Here is a 24,227-nt window from a genome sequence, read left to right on the forward strand (position 1 = left end):
GTTCAAAGGGCCAGCGGAAGAGCAGGATGTCTGTATCAAAAGCAAACTGATAATCACCTGCATTTCCTACCTTCAGTAATCCTGTGAGGGTGGAGGGAGTCTGCTCTAAGATCTGTTTTCACAGCTAGTTGTGCTCCAAAAAAGGATGAAACCTGTTAGCCAATACGCTCTGCGGGATGCCAAAAACTAATGAGTTACAAAAAATATACTGAGAAACTTTACACTGTGCTCAGATAGTGAAGACAGATAGAAAAGAGACAAAATGCCCCCTGAGTGTCTCTGGTATTCAGATGTAAAAATCCCAATAGCTTAAGAGCTGTGAATGTAACAGCACCTGTCCCGGCTAAATGTCAATTGGAAAATAATTCTCCTTAAAATGAAAATGGAACTGTTTGAAGTTAGGATTATTTAATTAAGAAGATAATGATTTTATAAAAATTGCCTTTTTTTAGTGATAGGGACAACCGCAGAAAGCCCATTTTATATACAGTTTTATACAATTTAATGGGAAGTTTAGGTGTATTTTATGAGCAATGGATTTAATTTGTGTTGTATGATGTTGAAGTGACTTAAGCAGAACAGGCTTCAAGACTGTAACTCATTTCAGATGGCATTTCATGCATTTTCAAGTTTCCTAATTTGAATTTTTAAAAAATCCTTCATCCCTTTTTCTCTGATTTTTTTTTTCCAGCCAGACTGTTAGCAAAGTCGAGTGATTTAGACACGTGCTTATCACTGCCTAAGTCCTTTAAGGGTAGATCTGGGTCCCCAAATCCCTTCATTGTTTGCTTTGTTCTCAGGGTAAATTCATCCCCATACCTGGGGTGTAAGGCGCCATTTAAAATCTACCAGTGCCCCTTATCTATGCCATCAATGGTAACCTTGGTGTTACTGGGTCTTCCTCCAAAACACCTGACATCAGTCCGTCAAGAGGTACCTGGACATTCTGTGCCAGGGGACCATTCCCAGCCTCGAGGGACACCTGGAGCCCAGTGGCTGGGGCAGGTGACCTGAGGGTCCGTTACCTGGCTCTCTTCTGGGGTTGGATGCCTGTCCCCATCGTGTGGCACAACGGAGCTATTTCTTCTGCAAGTACTACTTGTTTTCATGTAAACTGAGAGCATCAAACACCCTTTGATAGTAGGATACTCCTGGTGACTAGGGGTGTTCCAGAATTTATTTTGAAGTTGGACAATTATGGCCAAACATAAAGGAGAGAGCCCCAGGGTTCGCTCTCTGCTGGGTTTCCCTGCTTCCTGTTACCTAACAGAAGAGAGAATACCAGGGCACCAGAGGCCTCTGGCAAAACACACAGACAAAAAGGACTGGAACCAAACCTTCATTGAGTACTTTGTACTTAACAGAACCTATGTGTAGGTGTTGGGAATAAAAGATAAAACACAGTCCTTGCCCCTGAGGGGTTAGTGTCCAAGAAGATCTACATGTAGAGATGATTTTGATATATTATAATAAGCACTAAGATAAAGATAGAAATGTGGGGCTGAAGGATCACAGGGGAGGGTGTGATTAGACCTTCTGGAGGAATGAAGGAATGCCTCTACAGAGGTGGTGACTGGTCATTTGAGCTGGGTTTTGTGGGATGAGTAGGAGTTTCCTAGGTTGAGAAGTAGGGGATGGTCTTACCCCAGGCTCAGAGGGTGAAGTGTGTGCAGGGGCAGGGAGGTGCATTTTGGTTCTAGAGAATCTGTGTGGCTGGGGCAGATGGTGGAGAGACAAGAGGAGGCTAGACTGTGAGGAACCTGATAACAGGCAAAGGACACCGGGTATTATTTCATATGCAGTAGAAAGTCATCGGGGTAATATTTGAACTTGAAAATGGCAGGATCTAATTTGCTTTTTAGGAAAGCAGTGCTGGTGGCGGTGTGGAGCTAGGGTGCCGTGGATTGAAAGCGGATGCTGGGCCAATGAAGAGAAGGACGAGGAGGCAGAGGAGGGCCAGTGTAAGGCAGTGACACGGTGACAGTGAGAACCAGCCAAGGATGGGATTTGGCACTTGAGTCCCTACCATTTGATGTGGGGGGTGGTGGGTGAGTGAGACAGAAGAGCTGAGGTTACCCTGACATTTCTAATTCCACGCACAGGTGGATGGCTATGGCACTGAAGATGGAATTCAGGATGGAAAGCAGATTGGGGGGGAAGGGTGACACTATCCAAATCATCAAGGCTTTGCTGGGTATCTTAACATGGAAGATGGAAGATTAACCCCCGTGTCTTCCAGGAGCGATGCTCCCACAGACCAAGAAGGGTGAGGATGCAGACACACCAGGTGCAGGAGGCTACAAACAGGGCAACAAAACCGAAAAGCAGGCTCCTCTGTGTCTCTGTCTCTGCTTGTCTTTCTCTCGGCCTTGTAAGAGTGCAGGCTTTGGAGTCAGGCCAACCTGATCTGAGCACAAGTCTGGCCTCCCCTATAGCCCCCGATCCCCCCACTCTCCCAGGCATCCGGCTGCCCGCCATGGTGTTTATAAAACTCTATTGTGATTGGGTACTTCTTTGTCTCTACAACGAGGTGATAAGCTCTGGGTGGGCAGGGCTGTAGCTGTTCATCTTTGTATCCTCCTGCTTTGAGGGCCTGGCATATAATAGAAGCTCCGTAAGTTGTTTCATGTGAGGGATGGCTGCAGAGATAAATGGATTTATAGTGACTTTGTGACCTTGAACAAGGTGCTTCAACTTTCTAGCCTGTATCTACACAACTGTAAAGTGGGCACGACCTCCCCATAATGACTATATTCTGAGGGTTTAATGTGTGGATACGTGTAGAGGGCCTGGCACCATAACTGGTACTCATAAAACTCTATAAACCAATGTCCCTCACTCATTTCCAAGCCTGGACTTTCCATCCTCACGTGAACTTCAGGACCTAGCATGACTCACAGCCCTCCCATGGAGGCTCTCTGTAGAAGTGTGTGCAACCCAACGCACCGAAGAAGAATCTCCCCCAATTAGTCTATTATTTCTAGGTCTCCCAAAAGCCAGAGCAATTTTGAGGAACTAAATATGAGAAGCCTCCCTGGAAGATGACCTTTGGTGTATTTTCAGATCGGCGGAGGCTGCTTGTGCGCTAATGATCGGTGTTCATCAGCCAGGACGCCCTGTGGGCACCCTTACGGCCCTAAGGCTGAGCTCAATGACTGGGGATCGGAGATGATGGAGCAGTGCGGAGAGGAAGGCTTTATTAGTGTTTCTGCTTAAAAGGCGTTTTTTTTTTTTCTGCTCTTACGTCAGGGCCTGGATTTCCCAGACGCAGACAGCAGAGCACGTGCAGAGCCCACCGCCCCCACGGGGAGCCGTGGCCCCGCTAGCCACACAACGAAGGAAGCCCTCCCGTGCACTTCCGGCCAGGATGCTGCCACGGGGCGGCCCCTGGCAAGGACTGTGGGCCACCTGGCAAGCCCGCGCCGGTCCTCCTCGTGCCTCCGGGTGAAAATTCTCGAGAAGAAATTCCCCGGGGCTCCTGGTTCAGCACGGCGGGGGATGCCAGCCCCCCGGGTGACTCCTGGCCAGGGCGGAGGTGCGGCGTGGGCTGGTGTGTGGGAGTGACACCTGCATCCTCCGGGGACAGCTGCTGTAGCTCCCGGAGCTCACGGCGGAGGCGGCGCCGTGAGTTACGGTCACTCCGGAACGGACAGTTTTATTTGTTACGTCTCCTGTGTCGGCACCAGTGTGATTTCCGTACACTTTGCTTTTCTTAAAAGCAAATCGAAGGAGCCGAAACAAGCGGGTCTTTGGCAGGCTCTCACGGGAAATGGTCAGTAAATGAAAGATGAGGGGGCAGGTTGATGAGGGGAGACAAAGATTGCAGGATCCGTATAATCACAGCGCTGGTGTAAGCACTGCCGCTGAGGTACCTGAGGTCAGGAGGCACATAGCTGCCGGCCCAGGAAGCGGGTTTATCAGATGTCTTGCCCCTCAGGGCGGGCCCGCTTCCAGAAACAGCCTGGGAGCCTGGGTCCAGCTCATCACCAATTGTGTGGCCTTGGCTAGCTCACGTACCTCTCAGCCTCAGCTCCTCGCGGCCTGCAGGGCTCCTCCAGACCAGTTTTCCGGGAGTGTGTGATGCCGGGCGGAGGGGGAGGAGGGGTTGGGGGGTCAGCCACCATGAGGCTCACCCCAGGGGCACCACGCAGACCGGCGCATGTGTGAGCGGCTCCCTTTGGAGTTGGCCAACCAACCACGTGGCGCTGGGACCTGCCTTTCCCGTAAGGCAGCCTCCGTTCTCCTGATCCCAACCTGGCGTCCAGCTGGAAACAGCACCAGGGGCCCCGAGCTTCCTTTGTCAAGGTTGTGCTCTGCCTTCTTTTTGCTTAAAAAAATTAGATGATGTTGTGTGTGACCCATCAATCCTAAATGCCTTGTCCACCCTACCCCATTCCTGGGCACGCTCCATACCTCTCTGTAACAGAAATCCCACGGACTAGGTGCTTCTATACGAGCTGAAGTCTGAGGTCAGGGTGCCCGTGTGGTCAGGTTTATGTCAGGCAAAGGCCTGCTTCCTGGCTTGTAAACGGCCACCTTCTCGCTGTGTCCTCACGTGGAGGAGGGGGAGAGGGAGCTCTGTGGGGCCTCTTGCACGAGGGCACGAATCCCGTTCATGAGGGCCTCACCTCATGACCTGAGCACCTCCGGAGGCCCCCCTCCTAACACCGTCACACTGGGCGTTAGGATTGCAACGCGTGAATCTGGGGACACAAGTGTTCAGGCCACAGCAGGGCTTTTCCTCCTCTGCGTCCTGCAGTCCCTGACACACTCGTGCTACACGAGACACAGAGGTGGGGGTAGTGACAGCAGATGCTGCGATGAAAAGGCAAGAAAAGGTTTGTAAAAAGCTGGCCATATCTCAATACACATTCGCTGGAAACAGCATCTCTCGTCTTAGGTCACAGCAGGAGTCAGCCTGTTGGGACAGTGTCGGCACCACTCTGACTCGGGGACCAGACGTCCTTTCACCAATGCCACTGAGGGTCCCAGCAGCCTGCAGTCCCCATGTGTGGGCGATTTGGGGTGGTTTCTTTTTCAGCTGGATTACATTTATGTTTCCAGAGGAGATCACGAGGCCCTTTCAGCCCCTTGGTTCTATGAAACTCTCATGTGGAGCACCGACTTGGAAAGCAAGGTATTTTCATAGAGTCCAGTTTGTTTTATTCTCTTTACTGACTGTAATTTAATAGTAAATACACTGCAGGGACGAGGGCAGAAACCTATAAAATTGAGTGGAGGGCTTCCCTGGTGGCGCAGTGGTTGAGAGTCTGCCTGCCGATGCAGGGGACACGGGTTCGTGTCCTGGTCCAGGAAGATCCCACGTGCCGCGGAGCAGCTGGGCCCGTGAGCCATGGCTGCTGAGCCTGTGCGTCCAGAGCCTGTGCTCCGCAACGGGAGGGGCCACAACAGTGAGAGGCCCGCGTAACGCAAAAAAAAAAAAAAAAAAAAAAAAATTGAGTGGAATTCAACCTCCATTCTTCTTTTCATTTCATCGTTTTCCTTCTACACTTTTGTCCCCCGCATTCTTCTTCATTTGAGTCTTTCTCTTTTGCCTCATGTTTTTTCATTTTCTTATTGTCTCCTCCCTCTGCATCCCTATAACTAACCCCGCTTATTCCTCTTTTCCCTTGTGTCCAGTCCTAGGCAATGGTGTTCTGGTGGCCCTCAGAGCCTGGGGGCATGGTCACCTGACCTGAGGATCACCCCGTGGCAGCCGTCCAGGCCAGGGTGGGTGAGGGGGGGGTGTGATCTGTAAGCAGGAGTGGTGTCTCTAAGTGGGAGGCTGGAGGGTTGTAGAGGAAGGAACGAAGGCCCCCCTGCGACACTGCGTATGACTTTGAGGGACAGAAAGTGGACCCCTGCGGCGGTCCGCACATCCCAGGACACCTGTTTCAGGGAAGGAGCGTGCAAAGGGGAATCCTCCAGCCTGCAGACAAGATGGGTTCTGCTGTCTTTGGGTTTGGACCCTACCTGGGGTCTGATTCTTTTTCCTCGAAGGTAGGGAGTGAATCCCATAGTGTTAGGAGATCCCAGACCTGCCTGGAGTCCCAATTCTGAAGACACAAATTTTTCTAAATGAATGGCTCTGGCAACTATAGTTAACAATTCTGTACTGTGAACTTGAAAGTTCCTGTGAGAGCAGAGCTGTAATGTTCCCACCGTAATAAACAACAAAAAATGGTAATTATATGAGGTAAAGGACACCCTTAACCAACCTTACTGTGGTAATTATATTTTGCAATATATATTTGTATCAAATCATCACACTGTACACCTGAAACTTACACCGTGGTTCATGTCAATCACATCTCCATAGAGGTGAGGTGGGGTGGTGAATGGCTGCCCTGAGCTCTGCACACACGGGCTCCCGAGTCCCCACTGGAGGGGTGGGGCTACAGGCCTCGCCTCTCCTGGGGTGTTCTCCAGGGGCCCCTAGCTGTAGACTCCCTCCCCGCAGCCCCTCCACACCCCTTCAGGTGAGTCTGTGTCTGGCTCCTCCATCGTCCTGGGGTTTGTGATGTGTGCGACTCACTGGCGTGATCTGGCTCTGGCCCAGGGTGAACCCTGGTGTGTGGTCCAAGCCTCCTCAGAACTTTGGCCACAGAAAGCCATCTGGTGGAACCCCCTGGGTGGGCCCCATCTGGACGGACGGTGTACTCCTGGGGATCTCCGTTTTAAAGATGAAGACACCAAGGCTCAGAGAGGTCAAGTAGCTTGCCCAAGGTCACACAGCCGGTGAGTTGCAGACCTCGGATTTAACATAAGTTTTCTGGTTCCAAAGTTGATTCTTCCCTCTACACCACACTATACAGCTCACTAACCTAAGGCCATTCCCCAAAACATCAAGTTGCCTGAAACACAGCTATATATTCACTAAGGGGACATTGCCTATTAACTATTTTTAGGTTCCATAGGAGTATGCCATCCTCTTTTTTCTTAATTTATGTTTCACGTATAAGTGATCATAGTGCTTCACTAGCAAGTGATTAAGAAGAGCTAATTTGCAGGTTGTGTCAGCCAGGCTGTACCCTAATCCACATGCGGAACTTTGACAAAATTGGTTTCCTCATAAAAACAATTTGTAAATATTTGCTGCCCTTTTGACATTCAACTTGGACTCTAACTTGGGTAGGAAAACCCCCATAATTGTGTTCACAACCGTATGGAGAGCTTGGATGAGGCTCTGGGGGCAAGGGGAGGACAGGGGTCATCACCCTGACTCGAGTCCCAAGCCCCCTGCCCACCAGCAGGGTTAGCTACTCTTTACCTTGGTTCCTTGCGCCCTCTTGTGGCCAAGAGTGAAGGGAGCTCCCAGAAAGCCCAAAATAAATTCCAGGGACTGATCCCAGAGACATTTCCAATTTTGGATGGAAATTGCCCACGGAACAGCATGCCCTTCTCATGAACCTAGGTACTTCCCCACCTTATGAAAGTGAGTTTAAATTTTCTGATTATAACAGAAACACGTCTCCAAATTTTAGAAATTTTGGAAAATACAGAATAGTGTGAAGAAAATAAAAATCACATATACTCTGACCCAGCAGAGATAGTCACTATAAGATTTTGGAAACATTTTCCCGATTTTTTTCTATGTACATACATATACACACACATATACAGCATCTGTTTATTATATATACATATATATATATATTATGTATTATTAATCTATCACCAGTCCAGAATTAGCCATTACTAACGCCTACATCTACCCATGTGGGCCCCCTCTACCCAGTCTCTCTGTCTGCCCTGCTTCTTCTTAAAGTAAAACTGTAACACACACACACACACACACACACACACACACACGCACGCACGCACGGAATTACACTGTACTTAAACTTTTGTTTCCTTCCCCCTTTTTTTAACTGAGGCTTTCCCCCAGATCATCAAATATTATCAGAACACACGGCTGTACCATATCCCAGAAGATGGGTGTATTATAATTTAATGAATCCTCTAAATGTTGGCCATTAAGTTGTTTTTAATTTCTTACTACTGTAATTCATTCAAGCTATTCAAGATGAACCTTTGCACGAGTCTGTTTCCTTGAGAAGAGTCCTCAGACATGGAATTTCAGGGTATGATATACACCCTCAATATACAATAACACAGTCTTGGATGTCTGTCCCTCTGCACTGCAAGCCATGCCCCTCTTGTCCACCTGACCCATCCCTGGCACAGTGAGGCACTTTCACCGCTGGGTCCCTGTGCTCTGCTGCCCCTTTGAGGAGGCCCAGGGATGGGGCTGGTCCCTCTGCTTCTTCAAAGATGCCAAGGGGATCCTCACCCTTCATCAGAATTCTGAAGTCCTTGAAAACAAACAAGTGGGCCCTTTTTGCTTTAAAGAAACAGGGAATTAAATAACACCGCTGGCTTCAGAATCTTAATTTTCCTTACACTTAGGGCAATCGAGCTACTAAATCTTCACAGTGGGGTTTCTGTTCTTAGGGTGTTTTTTTTTTCTCATTTTTGAGGGTAAAACTATACTAACCTTCTGAGATTTCCTCTCAAAGGTAACACAGGCAGACAATCAGGTTACCTTGACTACAGCAGGTGACCTGTGCTGGGAGCCTGCTCACCAGGGCCTCTGGACGCACACAACACGGATGTGTCTGGGCGTGTGCTCATCCATCAGCTCTGAGCCTGGTGTCCTGTACGCAGTAAGCACGTAGCAAATGTCTCACAAACGAAGGAGTCCAAAGCCCCTTCCCTGCCCTAAAATTCTGGTTCTAGACATTTTATAGGAGAAGAATGCCAGGTGATTAGAAGTTGGACTGAGAAAGTCCTTTCTATGCTTCCCAAGAGCTTAGAGCCCATTGTGGGTCGGGGGTGAGCAATGGCTGTAGATTGGAGGCGGCAGAGGCTAGAGGCTTGATATGGACGTTGAGGGGTAACGTGGATCCTGATAAGCCGGCGGGGCCAGAGAGATAGCAAGCAAAGGAATGATTCCCTCTGCAGCCGCCGTTTTCCTTAACAATTTCTTTTACCACCTTCCTGCATCAGGTGCTGGGAGAAAGAGGAGGTCTTTTGGTGCATGACCTGGGACTGGTGTTATCAGTTCCCTTCAGAAGAAAGGTCTTTGGATAAAGAAGCCCAAGGAAGGAACGTTGCCAAATTCCCATTCAAAGTGCTCTTTACAGCCTTCAATGGCCTGTTGTACCCGACAAAGTCCAGATCTGTGCCAAACTACAGGCTGAAGCTGTGGCTCTACTATGCATATGTATGTGAATAAACGTAGTTTTGCCTGTACAGCTTTTAATCACTTATAGCATATTTTCATCTGTGTTATTAACTAATGAACATTTTCCATATGTCAGGTAGATTGTTATGTGCTCTGGATACATTATTTTCTTTAGTATTCACTACAATCCTCTGAAGTAGACCTTATTTAGTTCTGTTTCACAGATGTAGAAACAGAGGCATAGAGAGGTTAAGTTGCTCGCCAAACACCACATAGTTGGCAGATGTGAGATACAAACCCAGCCTCTTTTGACTACAAAGCTCATTTTGTTTAGCCTACTGAGTTCTATTGCTTTGTTGATGACATTTATCATCTTCTGCCTCATTCAGCAGGTATTTGTCCAAGTCTTACATTATGAGTCCTTTGGGAGCATGTATCTTATCTCTTATTAGCCTGAAATGCCTTACACACAGCAGGGAAATAATCTTTGCCTCTTGATTCAAGCAGCAACCTGGTACCAGGAACTGAATATCAAAGACTTTGTGGGGTTTTTTTCTTCCCAACTTTTTATTTTGAAAAATTTTAAACTTATCGGAAAGTTTCAAGAGTAATGCAACGAACATCCACATATGCTCCACCTAGCTACACCATTTGTTAACATTTTGCATGTTTTTTCCCTTGACCATTTGAGAGTTAGTTGCAGACACATGCTATTTCATGCCTAAATACTTCAGCACGTATCTCCTAAACACCAGGCCATTTCTGCATAATCAAGGTATAATCATCACTCTCAGAAAATTTTACATGTTACAATACTACTATAGTCGACATTCAAGTTTTCTCAGTTGACCCAAGAATGATCCTCAATAGATGCTTTTTGTTTTTATTTTTTGATGCTTTTTGTTTTTTGATCCTGGGTGCAATTTAGAATCACATTGGTCTTGGAGTCCTATCTTTGTCTCCTTTAATCTAGAACAGTTCACTAGCCTTTTTCTTAATATTTCATGAAATTTACATTTTCGAAGAGACCAGGTGGTTGTTTTGCAGAATGTCCCTCAATTTGGATTGTCCCTCAATCGGATTGTTTCCTTGTGAATAGAGAGAAGTCACTTTTTTGGCAAGAATGAGCATGTGATGTCAGTCTGTACCATCCCTGGTGATGTCAAGTTTGATCACTCGATTGAGGGTGACTTCTTTGATGTGAAGGTACCCTTTTCTCTTCACTAAGTAACCTGTGGGATGACACTTTGGAACTGTATGAATATCCTCAACCGTCCAGCATCTATCGATGAATTTTGCTTGAATCAGTTATTGGTGGCTCCAAAGTGGTGATTTCCTATTTCTATAATTTCTTCTACACTTATGAGCTGCAGTTCGTCTCTGAAGGAGAGCTTTCCCGCCTCCATCTCCTGTCTGCCTTTGAAATATCATTTACCCTGTGTCATCTTGAATAAGTCACGTCACTTACCCCCTCGGGACTTATTTTTCTCATCCTTAAGACGAGATGACCTAAGGGCCACATTCTTGAATTTTAGTCACCCTTACACGAAATCCCCATACAGATCTGCCAGGCATCCGCCAGAGAAGAAGACGCCGGGGTCGGCTGTGCCAGCATCCACTGCGGAGTGGCTGGTACCGCCGCATCCGCCGCCGCGGCCCCTCCCCTGGCAACGGTAACTAGTAGTCTCCGCGCCTTCTCGCGAGAGCGGGCCCCTCGCGGACAAAGGTGCGGTCGCCCGGCCTGCGCGCCCCACGTCAACCTCCGCCCGTCCCTGCGCGCCGGGCCCTGCCGCGCACGCGCGCACTCGGACGGTTGGAGATGTAGGTCCGCCTCGGGCCTGCCGCGCGCGACCCCGGCGCGACACTCCGGCGCAGCCGCGACGCGGGGCTCGGGGCGCGCAGGCGCCGCGGGCGTGGGGCCGCGCAGGCGCGGACGGCGTTGCTCTGAAGACTTTCTTCGGTGCCCTGGCGGAGCGGGCGCGCCCTCCTGGCTGAGCGGACAGGTCCTCCCGTCGGAGGTGAGGCGAGCCGGGGCCTCGGGCCGGCGGCCGGGCGGGGGCGGGGCGACCGGCAGGGCCCTGCGGGAGGAAGGGACGCCTAACGGGGCGCGGGCCAGCGGGCGGGGTCGGCGGGGACCGGCCCCTCGGGTGATGCACCGCCGCGCCGCCACCTGCTTGCGCCCGGCCGGTCCCCAGGACTCTCCGGGCGTCAGGCCGGACGGGAGGTTGGTTTCGAGGGAAGCCGGGTCCTCGAACCCCGAACCCACCCCCGCCCCCGGCTTCCTCCCTGGCATTGGAGTCCACCATCAGGGGGGCTCTTCCACTCCCTGCCGCCGAGGGGAGGATGCTGAATGTGCACCTTCAAGGGGCGAGGCGAGCTGACGGTCCCGTTAGTAATCGTGTGAAGCTGGGTTATAACTAACCCGTCACCCCCATCCCCCGACTGCGGCTCCTGCAACCCCGGTGCGCTGTGCGTGCCCACGGACAAGTGCATTTGTAGTCATGGAAATGTGCGGAACGTGTCGTCTCTGGGGCTTCTCGAGTTTTTGCTTGATCATACCAGCAGTGCACTTCCCATCAGGATCCTGGGCCTGAAAAAGTAAGCTTGAACTAGGTAAAATTGAGGTCCAACCCCCTACACGACTTTTGCAAAGTGTCTGGCAGGTCGTTTTGAAAAAGAAGGAAAATGCTAAAAGACTGTAATGGGTCCCTGGATGGATGTTTCTAAACATTTAAGTGTATCTTTTCTCTTGTCAGTAGAGAAAAAACCAGACTGTAAAGCCTTAACATTTCTTTTTGAATACGTAGTGCCTGCATTTCGGGAAACATTTCAACAGATACCGGCATCGGTTGTGATCATAAAGAGTAATATCAGATTGCAGTTGGCAATGTGTAAAAAGCCTAAAATTGATCCTTTGAATACAAAGGACTGAATTGTAAATCAATTGCTCTGGGAGTGAACTACGAAACCTTGTGGCTTAGAACAACAAAGCTTTAGGATGGCTATGAGTCAGTACATTTATCTCCTCTCACCTTTACGCTTTCTTCTTAACTTTATGTATATTTTAATACTCTGTTCTCTTAACATATCCTAATATCTGTCATATTTGACAGGTTTAGGTTAAGGGACAAATTTTAAGTGAATTCACAATTACGAAGTGCACCATAAAGTGTGTGTAGTGTTAAGGAATGGTGGGATAGGCAGAAACTTAGCAGCAGGCCAGACTAAGAGCTCAGCCAAATAGAAATAAATACCTTCGGTTGTGTAGGTGGTTCAGGGGCTAGCTGGTGCTCTGGATGTTTCTGGTGTAGTAATGGGGCCAGTGGGGTTGCTTGAGGTGGTTCTACGACCTGTTGGATGTGGCTGTTGAGGCTGCTGCAGGAAGAGGTTTCCCGTGGTGCACAGGGCAAAGGAGCGGTATGTTCAGCAGTGTCAATAGGCCTGAGATTTTGATGTGAGGGTCATCTTGACAGTAGAAAGGCTGGCTGAATACTAAGTAGGCAAGATGAAAAGTCAAGCCCCTTGGGTTTTGAAGGCTGTAACTTTAGAGTGTATACTGATTTGGGGGAGCAGACCGCTGCATGTAGACCCTGTCCTATATCTGGTTACTAGGTAAGATTATAGCACTTTATTTTAAGAAGAGTTTTGAGAGAGGGCATACTCTGGGTGAATACATTTCAATTAGTGTGGTAATTCTTAAGAACTGAATATCAGAGTGGCAAAAACGGTAACCCTGAAGATGTTTAATTGCATCTGTTTTACAGATCCTCAGAAAATTTACCTTGACATCTTACACAGCTCTTTGGCTTTATAACAGCCCGAGAAATGTTTTTCTAATGTACATTTTTGCATTTTTTTAAAAAGTAAAAGTCCAGTTTAACAGAGCATCTCCTTCAGCCTGGGAGAAATTTCTTTTCTTTGCAATGCAATCAGAAAGATGACCTTTGTGAATCTCATGAAAAACCCTTTTATTCTCTAGCATTCTGGAAAGCTCTTTTTAGAGGAGCAGCATGCTTTCTCTTAACTTGGCTTGCATTAGGGCATAAGCATTAATGACACAAAGGAAGAAAAAACTATATACCTCTTCTCACAGAACTAAACAGCTGAACAGTGAATAAATACTAAATAGTTACTTTTATTCCCTTGTCCTCATTTTTCTTTATAAGATATGTGTAACACACCGACTTACTGTGACCTAGGAAAGGCTGCCAAGGATGTCTTCAACAAAGGATATGGTAAGTATGCTATTGTGAATTGCCAATCTGGGGGTAAGCATTCGTACTGAATGCCTACTATATGGGAGAGACTGTGCTTAGTAAAATGAGGTTAAGTCAGCATTAATTTATTTTACAAGATTTAAGGGGATCACCATTAGCAGGTTACTAGACTTCTGTTTTTAGAGGTAGAGTCCCACAGGCATTAAAAGCTGTTGTGTACATTAACACATACATAGCATTTGCGTATTTAATATTATCTGTTGGGTGAAATCATATAAATCTGTAATATGTGTGCCTCCTTTGGTTAGCCCTGGGGACAGCTAACGTAGGGGGTGTAGCTTTCCTCCTCCAAATAATGGCAGTATTTTCACGAGGGTGAAGACACAGCTTTTGACTTCTTTGGAGGAACATACAGTGTTTGAAAGCAAGTGGACATTTAGTTTTAAAAATTTAGTCTTTGCATTTTTAATTTTTTGTGCTGTACACATTTGTTTTTTTATTAACTAGTAATGTTAATTATATATTTTAAGCTTGTATATATATATCTGCATAATTTCTAATAATTTTGGTTCTTAAAATAGTACATATTCTTTCATCCATTTGTTTTTTTAACTTATATTTTCAAAATATGTCTTTATTATTTTGAGGGAACTTAAAAATTAAACTTAAGTTATTTTGTTATAATTCAATTCCTTGTGGAACTCTCACCTAACAAGAATACTGAGTACTTTCCATGGAATGTACTATGGACTATTTTCATAATTTCTAAGTTGCAAAGACTGGAGTGCATGTCACATTTTGTACATTAATGTGTATTTCTGTGTGTGTCTAGGATTTGGCATGGTCAAAATAGATCTGAGAACCAAGTCATGTAGTGGAGTGGTAAGTACTTAATATATATATATATATATATATTTTTTCAATCAATTAATTATATTTTTGGCTGCGTTGGGCCTTCGTTGCTGCACGCAGGCTTTCTCTAGTTGTGGCAAGCGGGGCTGCTCTTCGTTGCGGTGCACGGGCTCCTCGTTGCGGTGGCTTCTCTTGTTGCAGAGCACAGGCTCTAGGTGCACGGGCTTCAGTAGTTGTGGCTCGCGGGCTCTAGAGCGCAGGCTCAGTAGTTGTGGTGCATGGGCTTAGTTGCTCTGTGGCATGTGGGGTCTTCCTGGACCAGGGATCAAACCCGTGTCCCCTGTATTGGCAGGTGGATTCTCAACCACTGCACCACCAGGGAAGGCCCTTAATATATTTTTAATAGATGTAGCATAATTAAGTTAAAGAAACCTGTTTAAAAATCATTGTTTAGTCAAGTTACTTGAAACGGCATACTTTTGGTGCTATGCTGTCTTCCCTACAGCTTTGTCCTGCTCTCAGATTTCAGTGAGCTGCCCAGCCACTTGAGCCCAAGGACAGTCAGGTTGAATTTGGGGGGAGACCCTTTGTGTTTGTCATAATAAGAGTATTCTGAGTCTTATTCTCAGAAGATACAGAATATATGTATACATATGTATGTGTATATATATATATATTTTTTTGACCCATGCCATATCTTTATATGTATACCTATGTATGTGTATATATATATATATATTTTTGACCCATGCCATATCTTTATATGTATACATATGTATGTGTATATATATATATATTTTTGACCCATGCCATATCCTTATACTTTCATGAATATGTATATGGACACTAAAATCTTTGCTTCCCTTGTATTGGGTTCATGCAAATTTTGTTGCCCTTTTACAAAAACAAATTAATTTTAGTCTCTGTCCCTTCATGATTAGTTGAAACAAATGTAGAAATGCATGTAGAAGATTAGTCTACAGTTTTTATTAATGTTCATAAAGTCTTTTTTACTGGAAGTTAAGAATATGGTAAAGGATATATCAGTGTATTATCAAAGCATCACTAACCAGAGCTTTCTTTAAGTAAGTCTCAGCAAATAGATCAACTTTACCCTCACCTTATTCTCTGATTTCTCTTTATTGGCTGCATCTTTTTTGTTTGGTATTTACCTATTCAAACCAGCGCAAATTTTATTTCTGGATATAATGATTAAATTAGAAGGGCAAGAAGCATGTGGAGTATTTATGGTACTTTGTCTTATGCTTCATATAGTCCTGGTTTGTCACTAAGATTCTTTCCCTGGGTTTTCTAGTAGTGAATAAATATGTATGCAACTCCCCTACTAGGATGGGATTTTGTTATATCACCTATTAAATTAGAAAAGTTATACTCATTTTGATTAGTACTTCAGAATTTGCTCAAGGTAGGTTTGTCTTGCAAAAATCAACAACTAAAATTTTATCTCCCTTTCATGCTGCTGTTGTGTGTGAATATTCATTCAGATGGTAAGAGAAACAGTATATTTGTGTGCTTGTTTTTATGGCTGCTTTTGTTCTCTGGTACTGATTCAGGGTAAATTTCATCCACTGCTCCAAATTTTCTTGATCGTATCTTGGTATTTTTATGATATGCCATCTATAACAGTAACATTTTCATGATTGTTTTGTTGCATACTAGCATTTAATGCAGAACCGTAGATGTTATGTGCATGTTATAAATATATTTTGCACTGTTTGAGCTAATTATGAAATTAGACAAAAACTGAAGCAATTGTGAGCCTGGAACTCAACTTAGGAAAATTCTAGCCTTTTCTTTGAGATTTGTACCTCTGGCATTTTAGATTTTTGACAGAGCTTCAGACTAAGAAATGATGATAAGAAAGAAATATAGACTAAATACTCTTTTACCTTTATTTTTTGCACCAAAATTAAGGTTTATATTTGCTATACTTGCAAGTTTATGAAAGGTAAATGTGAAAAATGAAACACTAGGTAGCTGGATCTACTAAAAGAAAGTGATGTGAACTATTAAACGTGACTAGCATTTTATCGTGTTTTACCAAGGCCTTGCCCTTAGTGTGCAGTGTGATATTCTCTTTGAAAACTTTCTGCGTGGTGTAGATAAACAGATCACAGTTTCCCAGTTGTTTCATCAGCCTGTAGAACGAGCGTTAGGGGGCAGGGTTGGCAGGGTTTCTTTACTGTTGGCAGTATTTCAGAAATGTTCTTTAAAAACAGGGCCAATCAGAAACATTTTTTCTTGACAGTTCATAGATTGACAGTGACAGGTGTTGACTGTTTGCTTCCCCTAGAAGGAGATCTATTTCTAATTGCTTATTGTCATATGACTGAGGGACACCTAACTGGGAGGAGGATATATTTTAAGGCATTCATAGTAACTATTTGACAGGGAAGAGGGATAAGTTACAACATTCCATTTTCTTGTGAAAAATGGGTACTTTCAATTATTGAAATTGTGTACGCTGATAGTCTTATGGATAGTTTTGTGGACAAAAGCAATAAAGTTTTTTATAACAGTGTGAATGTACTTAATGCCAGTGAACTGTACACATAAATATGGTTAAAATGATAAATTTTATGTTAAGTGTATTTCACCACAATAAAAATAAGGCTTTTTAATGCATTAAAGTTCTGGCCCTATTAAAAGGGGGCAATCTAGGGCTTCTAGTGTTTGGGGATTTTTAAGGACTTTAAAGTTAACTAATAGTTCACAAGGTACGATGGAGAACTGATAGTCTTTTTCGTGTCATGAAAGTACATATTTAAGATTCAATATTTTTGTCTTTTTAGAAAAGGCATTTATTTTCAGTAAAGATATTTTTCTTTTAAAAGAGAGATTCCCATTTAGTAAGAGAGTATATGGCACAGAAGTATCAGTAAGAGAGGTGGAGTAATGGGAAGATGCAAGACTGGTTAAAATATTTAGAGACTGGAAAGAAGGAAGGAAAGCAGGAAATAAGTTGCTGCAGAGTAGGGCTGTGGTAAAAAGTAAGTTGTGTTGGTTTCTGCTACATTGAACATTACTTTCTGGAATGAATATTTTCTATCTCATAAGCTGATTTTAAAGTAATTATTTTTTCTTACCAGGAATTTTCTACTTCTGGTCATGCTTACACTGATACAGGGAAAGCATCAGGCAACCTAGAGACCAAATACAAGATTTGTAACTATGGACTGACCTTCACCCAAAAGTGGAACACAGACAATACTCTTGGGACAGAAGTCTCTTTGGAGAATAAGGTAAGAGAGCGTTGGAAGATATTTGTAGGGTAAAATTATCTTGGGGATAAAATGATGAACAAATCCCAAATATAATTTGAGATCTTGCAACCCTGTCTAGTTTTCGTATTTTTTCCTCTGCATGTGACCTTCTTTGGTATGTTTTATGTTTCTAGAAAGTAAGGTTTTGTTGCTGTGTACATAATTATGATATCTTTTGTTCTGACCAGTTCTATAATACTTATTGTTACACAGCTGAGCCTCTCCTGAGTAGACCAAGCTATTTGTAGTGATCTAATTTAATTTTGTTTTGTAATCATTGCAAAATTGACTCCACAGAAAAATGTTTCTAAAATTCTTTAATGTTTTCAAAGAGAAAATCTTTCAGCAGTTGTCAAGTGCCTGCTACATTCAGGGCACTAGTTTTTGAAGTATGTTTATTTGCACATTACCATATATAGATAATGCATATGTATACATAGCTGAATAAATTACTTAGGTTGGCTTGTTAAATGTCCAGTTACAATAATTTCAAGAGAGTATCACAGTTATTTTGTTGTATTGGGATTTTCTGGTTTTGTACTCTAATTTACATTATTGGCTATAACAGGATTTGACCTGTATGTTTTAGCCTTTTTTTGGGTGAGAGAATCATGATGAAACCTGGGGGTGAGGGGAGTGGGATAGGGGGCAGGGAAGGAAGAAGAGGAAATTTATTAAATCATTTAATATTTGGCTTTCTTTAATGACTTTCTTATTTGTTAGGAAGTTAGAGAAAACTTTAGAATTGGTTTTTCAAGTCAAGAAAAGAATCAAAAATTGCTGATTGTTAATTTGAAATCTTTATTTTTCAGTTGGCTGAAGGGTTGAAACTGACTCTTGATACCATATTTGTACCGAACACAGGGTAATTATCCCAACCGCATTTTCTGAAATGGTCTTGTGGCTTGAAGGGATAGAGGGGTCTAGGGCAGGGAACTGCAGGAGGAGCTCTGGAGGTGAGGGGCACAGAGACCTGTGTGTGCAGGAGGGAGGGAGGGACCCTCCCTGAGGACACTCCCTATGTGACACTCAAAGAGGCACCTAGTAGAAAAAATGTAGGAGCTAGAGGGGTCTGAGACGAGATATTTTTTAAGCTGTCCTGAAGATTCACGGATGTGATGTCTTGCTGAGAAGTTAACATCTTAAGAGAAGAATGTAGTCTCCTGGCACCAGAACACTGCAAAGAATAGTTCTGCTTACTTGATTTCTTAGCCTTTATAAATCCCCCAACTTCTCTGACTCAGTTTTTTCATCTGAAAAATGGCGATTATGTTGTTTCCTACCTGCCTCTCTCTAAAGGACAGGTGCTCGATGGGGGCCACGTGGCATTTCTCCTCCACTGTAACAGCAGGCGTGTCCTTCCTGCTACACACCTGTGTTGTCTTCAGGACAAGCACAGGACTATTAAGAACTGATTTCGTGTTTTCAGTATTGTCCTTCAAAAATGTACACTTCTGTTCCATCCATCTAACATTGTCCAGGGAGAAAACACTGGCCTAAGGAAAATAAATATGCTTATTAAAAAAAAAAAGTACACTTCTCTCTATGACAGGTTACTAGTTTAGAAGTTTGTCGGGCATTACCTTTTGTAGCATTTGGAAACATTTAAAGAAATTTGGTTTCTTATATGTCTGTATACATATACATTCAGATTATTAATTTGGTACTGAAATATCTTACACCTTTTTATACTTATGCTTTCATGAAATTAATCATGAAATACCCTATCATTTGAACTTACAGCGAGGAATAGGTAAAAAATAGTATATATATTTCTAATCCTAACAAAATTACATTTGTAGAGCTGTCATTTGAAACATTTTTACTGTATATGGGCCACCTGCCAAAACAGTATTTACATTATGGGAGAGGAGGGATCTTACTCTAAAAATTTCTGGACAGCAGTGAAAACTTGTGCTGTTTTCATTTGGTTTTTTTTACAGAAAGAAGAGTGGGAAATTGAAGGCCTCCTATAAACGGGATTGTTTCAGTCTTGGCAGTAATGTTGATATAGATTTTTCTGGACCAACCATCTATGGCTGGGCTGTGTTGGCCATTGAAGGTTGGCTTGCTGGCTATCAGATGAGTTTTGATACAGCCAAATCCAAACTGTCACAGAATAATTTCGCCCTGGGTTACAAGGCTGCAGACTTCCAGCTGCACACTCACGTGTGAGTATTCACGGTTCAGAGTTCCTCCTTTAGTGCCGGCACAGTCGCCCAGAGGATGGTAGCCATTAGCATGTGGAGAAGGTTGGATGGGGTGGTGCTGGCATGACGTCATGCCTTGGTGGACATACAGCTACACTGTGCCGCTTGTAGTCGGCAAAGCACTGCAGAGTTAGTGCACTTGGCGCTGGTGTTGTGCTGCTGGCAGTTGCTGGCCTCTGAGCCTGTACCCCAGCCACTGGGATGGAGAGGGCCCGGGGCAGGGGTCACCTCCTGATAGAAGGGATCCTTTGGAGGCGTTCCTGCTTCCTCTGGTTCCCTGTTCATCTTGTCAGTTTCTAGAAGCAGGTCTGTTAGGATCATGAACAACCTCCTAATTGATCTGAGCGTCCTGGAGCATCCCCAGTGTAATTCTCTGGAGGTTTTCAGGTACCCTGGTCAGAAGCAGTTACCTGGGTTGTATTCAGAAGTAGCAGAAGTCCTCAGAGCAGTCCTGGGTTCAAGTCTGTAGGCTGCAGCCTGGTGGTTACATGAATTTGAACTTATAAACTGTATTTTATGTCTTGGCCTACTGGGCACTGCTGCTGTCCCAGGAAGAAAAGCAAAGGATCAGCTCTGTGTTTTTGAAGTGTTACAGATTGCTTTCCACTAGACAGTCTGTTCCACTTAAATAAAGTCGCTAGTGGTGTAGAAAGAGGCATTGAAATTGATAAAACAGTATTATGAAAACTCAGGGACTGACTGCTGAGGTGCTCTGAAGCAATACGTCGTGTACTTCCCTGGGGCCATGCACTGTAGCTATTGTCTGGAGGGTGCTTTCTAATGCTAAGATTGTGTTTTGAGTGAAATCCAGAATTGGCTTGTACTACTATATAATTTTTTTTGCAGAATCTTTATATAACTCTACTTTGAAGTTTCTAAATACTGTGAACATGTCAGAGACATACAGATCATACTTACTTGAGGTGTCTGCCTTTGTGCATAATTGAATTGTGTCTAAGAAATTCATGTCTTGTGGAGGAGCCAAGTAAATGAGTCAGATGTTACTGTGCTTTAATTAGGTGGCTATAAATCACATAACCGGTTTGTTTGGAAGTCTGTTGTGCTAGAAGTCTGCTGAAGTCTGTAGCTGTAAAATAAGACCCGATTTAGTTAGTCTTAGAATTTGTTTCCATATTGTAACAAACTAGATATTTATGACTTTTCTTACGCTGTGAAAACAGGAACGATGGCACTGAATTTGGAGGGTCGATCTACCAGAAGGTGAACGAGAAGATCGAAACATCAATAAACCTCGCGTGGACGGCTGGCAGTAACAACACCCGTTTCGGCATCGCCGCTAAGTACAAGCTGGACTGTAGAACTTCTCTATGTGTAAGAATGTGCTGCAGATTGGGTCTGCTCTTAGGGTTTCGTCTAAGTCGTAAATGGATGCTGTGATGTGGTTGTAGTTTGCATGTTCTTTATTAACTTTGAGCTACTCATTGTGTAGTGAAAAGAGCATATACCTGAAGTCAGGAGCTGTGGGTTCTAATCTTAGTTCCTTCTGTATTTGTTGTCTGACCTAAAGTCATTTTATCTCTTTGGCCTCAAAATTTTCTTATCTGTAAGTTCCTGGGTTTCAATTACTATTCCTGTTGCCATTGGTAATTCTTGTTAATAACACTAATTGAGCTCTTAAATTTCAGGTCCTATGCTAAGACTTTATGTGTATTATCTCATTTAACCCTCACAACTAATTATTGGATGAGTAGTATTACCCTCATCTGCATTTTATAGATGAGGGAGCTGAGACTTAGAGAGGTCAGGTAACTTGCCCAAGGTCACACAATAAGAGACAGGTGCCAAGATTTGATCCCAGATCTGTCTCTCGCCAGAGTTCATGCTCATACCACTGTCGGAGGCTGTAAAACTGGTAACTCAAAAGAATTCAGTTCACAGGAGGGATGTTCGGCTGCACAGTGTTTTAAAATTTTGCTCGAGGCCTTTAAGCATGCATTCTCAAGGTCCCCTCTGTCCTCTACTGACTTCTTAAAAGATTTATCTTTTATTAATTAAGTTTTCAGTTTTACTAATTCTGGATTGGTCCTAAGGTGTTTCAGCTTTGGAAATCTGATGCATGGAGTGGTTATGTTGGACTTACATATTATGAAATTGATTGTTCTCTAACTGTTTCTATTTCATCTCCTAATCTTAGGCTAAAGTGAATAATGCCAGCCTGATTGGACTGGGTTATACTCAGATCCTTCGACCAGGTGAGTAAAGGAGTGAATAACTATGGGCTAGGGGTAGAAGGTGATTGAGGAATAATGAAAAGAACCTACAGACAACCTGCAATCACTTTAGGTTGATTCAGACCGTTTTGTAACATTTGGTTGTTCGAAGTAAAACAGATTGAGCACTGTTGTTTAAAAAAATATTTTTTGGGGGCTTCCCTGGTGGCGCAGTGGTTGAGAGTCCGCCTGCCGATGTAGGGGACACGGGTTCGTGCCCCGGTCCAGGAAGATCCCACATGCCGCGGAGCGGCTGGGCCCATGAGCCATGGCCGCTGAGCCTGCGCGTCTGGAGCCTGGAGGCCGCAACAGTGAGAGGCCCGCGTAACGCAAAAAAAAAAAAAAAAAAATTTTTGTACAGTAAGTTCCCTACATATAAACGAGTTCTGTTCCAAGAGCGCGTTTGTAAGTCCAGTTTGTTCGTAAGTCCAACAGAGTTAGCCTAGGTACCCAGCTAACACAATTGGCTATATAGTACTGTATTGTAATAGGTTTATAATACTTTTCACACAAATAATACATAAAAAAACAAGCACAACAAATAAAACATTTTTAATCTTTCAGTACACTACCTTAAAAAGTACAGTAGTCCAGTACAACAGCTGGCACACAGGGGCTGGCATCGAGTGGACAGGCAAGAAGAGTTACTGACTGGAGGAGGGAGAGGAGGTGGGAGATGGTAGAGCTGAAGGGTCGTCAGCAACAGGAGATGGAGCGCAAGCTGCCATTTCACTCATGGCTGACGCTGATGGCACAGGTTCTGGCTCCTTGCTGGATTCAATTCTGTCTACCCTCTTGAAGAGACGATCTAGTGATGTCTGGGTAGTACTGTACCAGCTACATCACCACTGCTTTTGTGCTTGCTTCTGGACATCCTGGGCTTGAAATAGAGATACCGTACTACTGTATTCTATACAGTACTGTACAGTAAAGTACACAGAAGCACAACCACTTGTAGAGGATGCACACATGTGACCGTGTTTGCCAGACACGTGAACTAACTTCCATGACTGGACGTGTGAACACACGTTCGCATCTTTGAAAGTTCACAGCTTGGAGGTTTGTATATAGGGGACTTACTGTATTCCTAATAATAACTTGGTTACTGTGGCTTGTGAGTTTGGTTGATCACTCATCATTCTTAACCGTGAACTCCAAATAAAGTGTGCCATGACTGCTTTACAGATCAGGTGGCTGTGGATAACCTGGCATGGAGTTAGTAACAGAGGTAATCTCATAGCTTTACAGATCAGGTGGCTGTGGATAACCTGGCATGGAGTTAGTAACAGAGGTAATCTCATAGCCAGCTGTAACCCATGCCATTGATTCCACCCATTGTTTCTAGGAAATGCAGATCTGATTGTAATGCTTGTTACAAGTGATTGTGGTGTTTGCTTCTTCCTAGGAGTGAAACTGACCCTGTCAGCTCTAATCGATGGAAAGAACTTCAATGCAGGAGGGCACAAGGTCGGGCTGGGATTTGAACTAGAAGCTTAATGTGGTTTTGAATAGAGCATCAGCTTTGTCCCTGGAGGTGAAGAGAAGTCAACCCACTATGTTTTGGCCTTAAAATTCTTCTGTGAGATTTCAAAGGTGTGAACTTCTTATTCTTCCAAAGAATTGTAATCCTCCTCACACAGAAGCCTAGATATCGAGTCCAGCCTAAGGGAGGTGTGCCTGAAGGCATGCCCGGAAGTTGTCATGTTCGTGCCACGTTTCAGTTCAGTTCTGCAGTGTTATTTTCAATGTGTTGCTCAGCGACAGTGTAGTGTCATGTTACAAAGGAGATGACCCGACCCTCCAGTTGTCCATCACGTCCTGCATGTCCCACACCACTTTTTCATGACCTTGTAATATATCGGTCTCTGCGGTAGTGGAATCTTTCGTTTTGCATCAGAGTAAAATAAAATAAACCCATCACATTTGGAACATAATTGGTCATCTCACTTGCCAGTGCTGGTTTCTTATATTTGGCGTGATTGATTTTGTTGTGAAAAGCACTCACCCGTGGGATGTGTGTCTGAATCGTCTGTGCTGCCGCCCGTCCCCGCTCTCCTGCTGCTCTTCTGCGGTCAGGCCGCGTTGTCAGACGGCGCGCTTTGTTCTGGGGGTTAGAAGCACATCTGCCGAGGTCCTTGCCACCTGTTGCAGTGTGAGAGACTGTATCCTGTTGGTAGTTTTGTAAAGCTGCTGAGGGACAGTGAGCGTGTGAGTGGATGAAAAGAGGGCAAAGGAAAGAGGACAAC

At 44.5% G+C, this 24,227-nt stretch overlaps 1 protein-coding gene across 3 annotated transcripts; it reads left to right on the plus strand.

Moving 5' to 3' along the window:
* Nucleotides 1-10,999: 10,999 nt before the first annotated feature.
* Nucleotides 11,000-23,905, plus strand: VDAC3 (voltage dependent anion channel 3). Of its 3 annotated transcripts, none has more exons than XM_082863926.1 (9): nt 11,000-11,205; nt 13,354-13,422; nt 14,237-14,286; nt 17,367-17,519; nt 18,353-18,405; nt 19,484-19,711; nt 20,932-21,082; nt 21,906-21,967; nt 23,387-23,905. In XM_082863926.1, the coding sequence occupies exons 2-9, from the start codon at nt 13,356-13,358 to the stop codon at nt 23,463-23,465; spliced, it is 843 nt and encodes a 280-aa protein (XP_082720052.1). In that variant the 5' UTR covers nt 11,000-11,205; nt 13,354-13,355; the 3' UTR covers nt 23,466-23,905. The 3 variants fall into 3 exon arrangements, with proteins under 3 accessions (XP_082720052.1, XP_082720050.1, XP_082720051.1); XM_082863924.1 differs by having other exon boundaries at nt 21,906-21,963; XM_082863925.1 differs by lacking the exon at nt 11,000-11,205 and adding an exon at nt 11,688-11,785 and having other exon boundaries at nt 21,906-21,963.
* The last annotated feature ends 322 nt before the right edge of the window (nt 23,906-24,227 follow it).

This window comes from Leucopleurus acutus (genome assembly GCF_964270905.1).
Source record: "Leucopleurus acutus genome assembly, chromosome: 21".
Classification (NCBI taxonomy): Eukaryota; Metazoa; Chordata; class Mammalia; order Artiodactyla; family Delphinidae; genus Leucopleurus; species Leucopleurus acutus.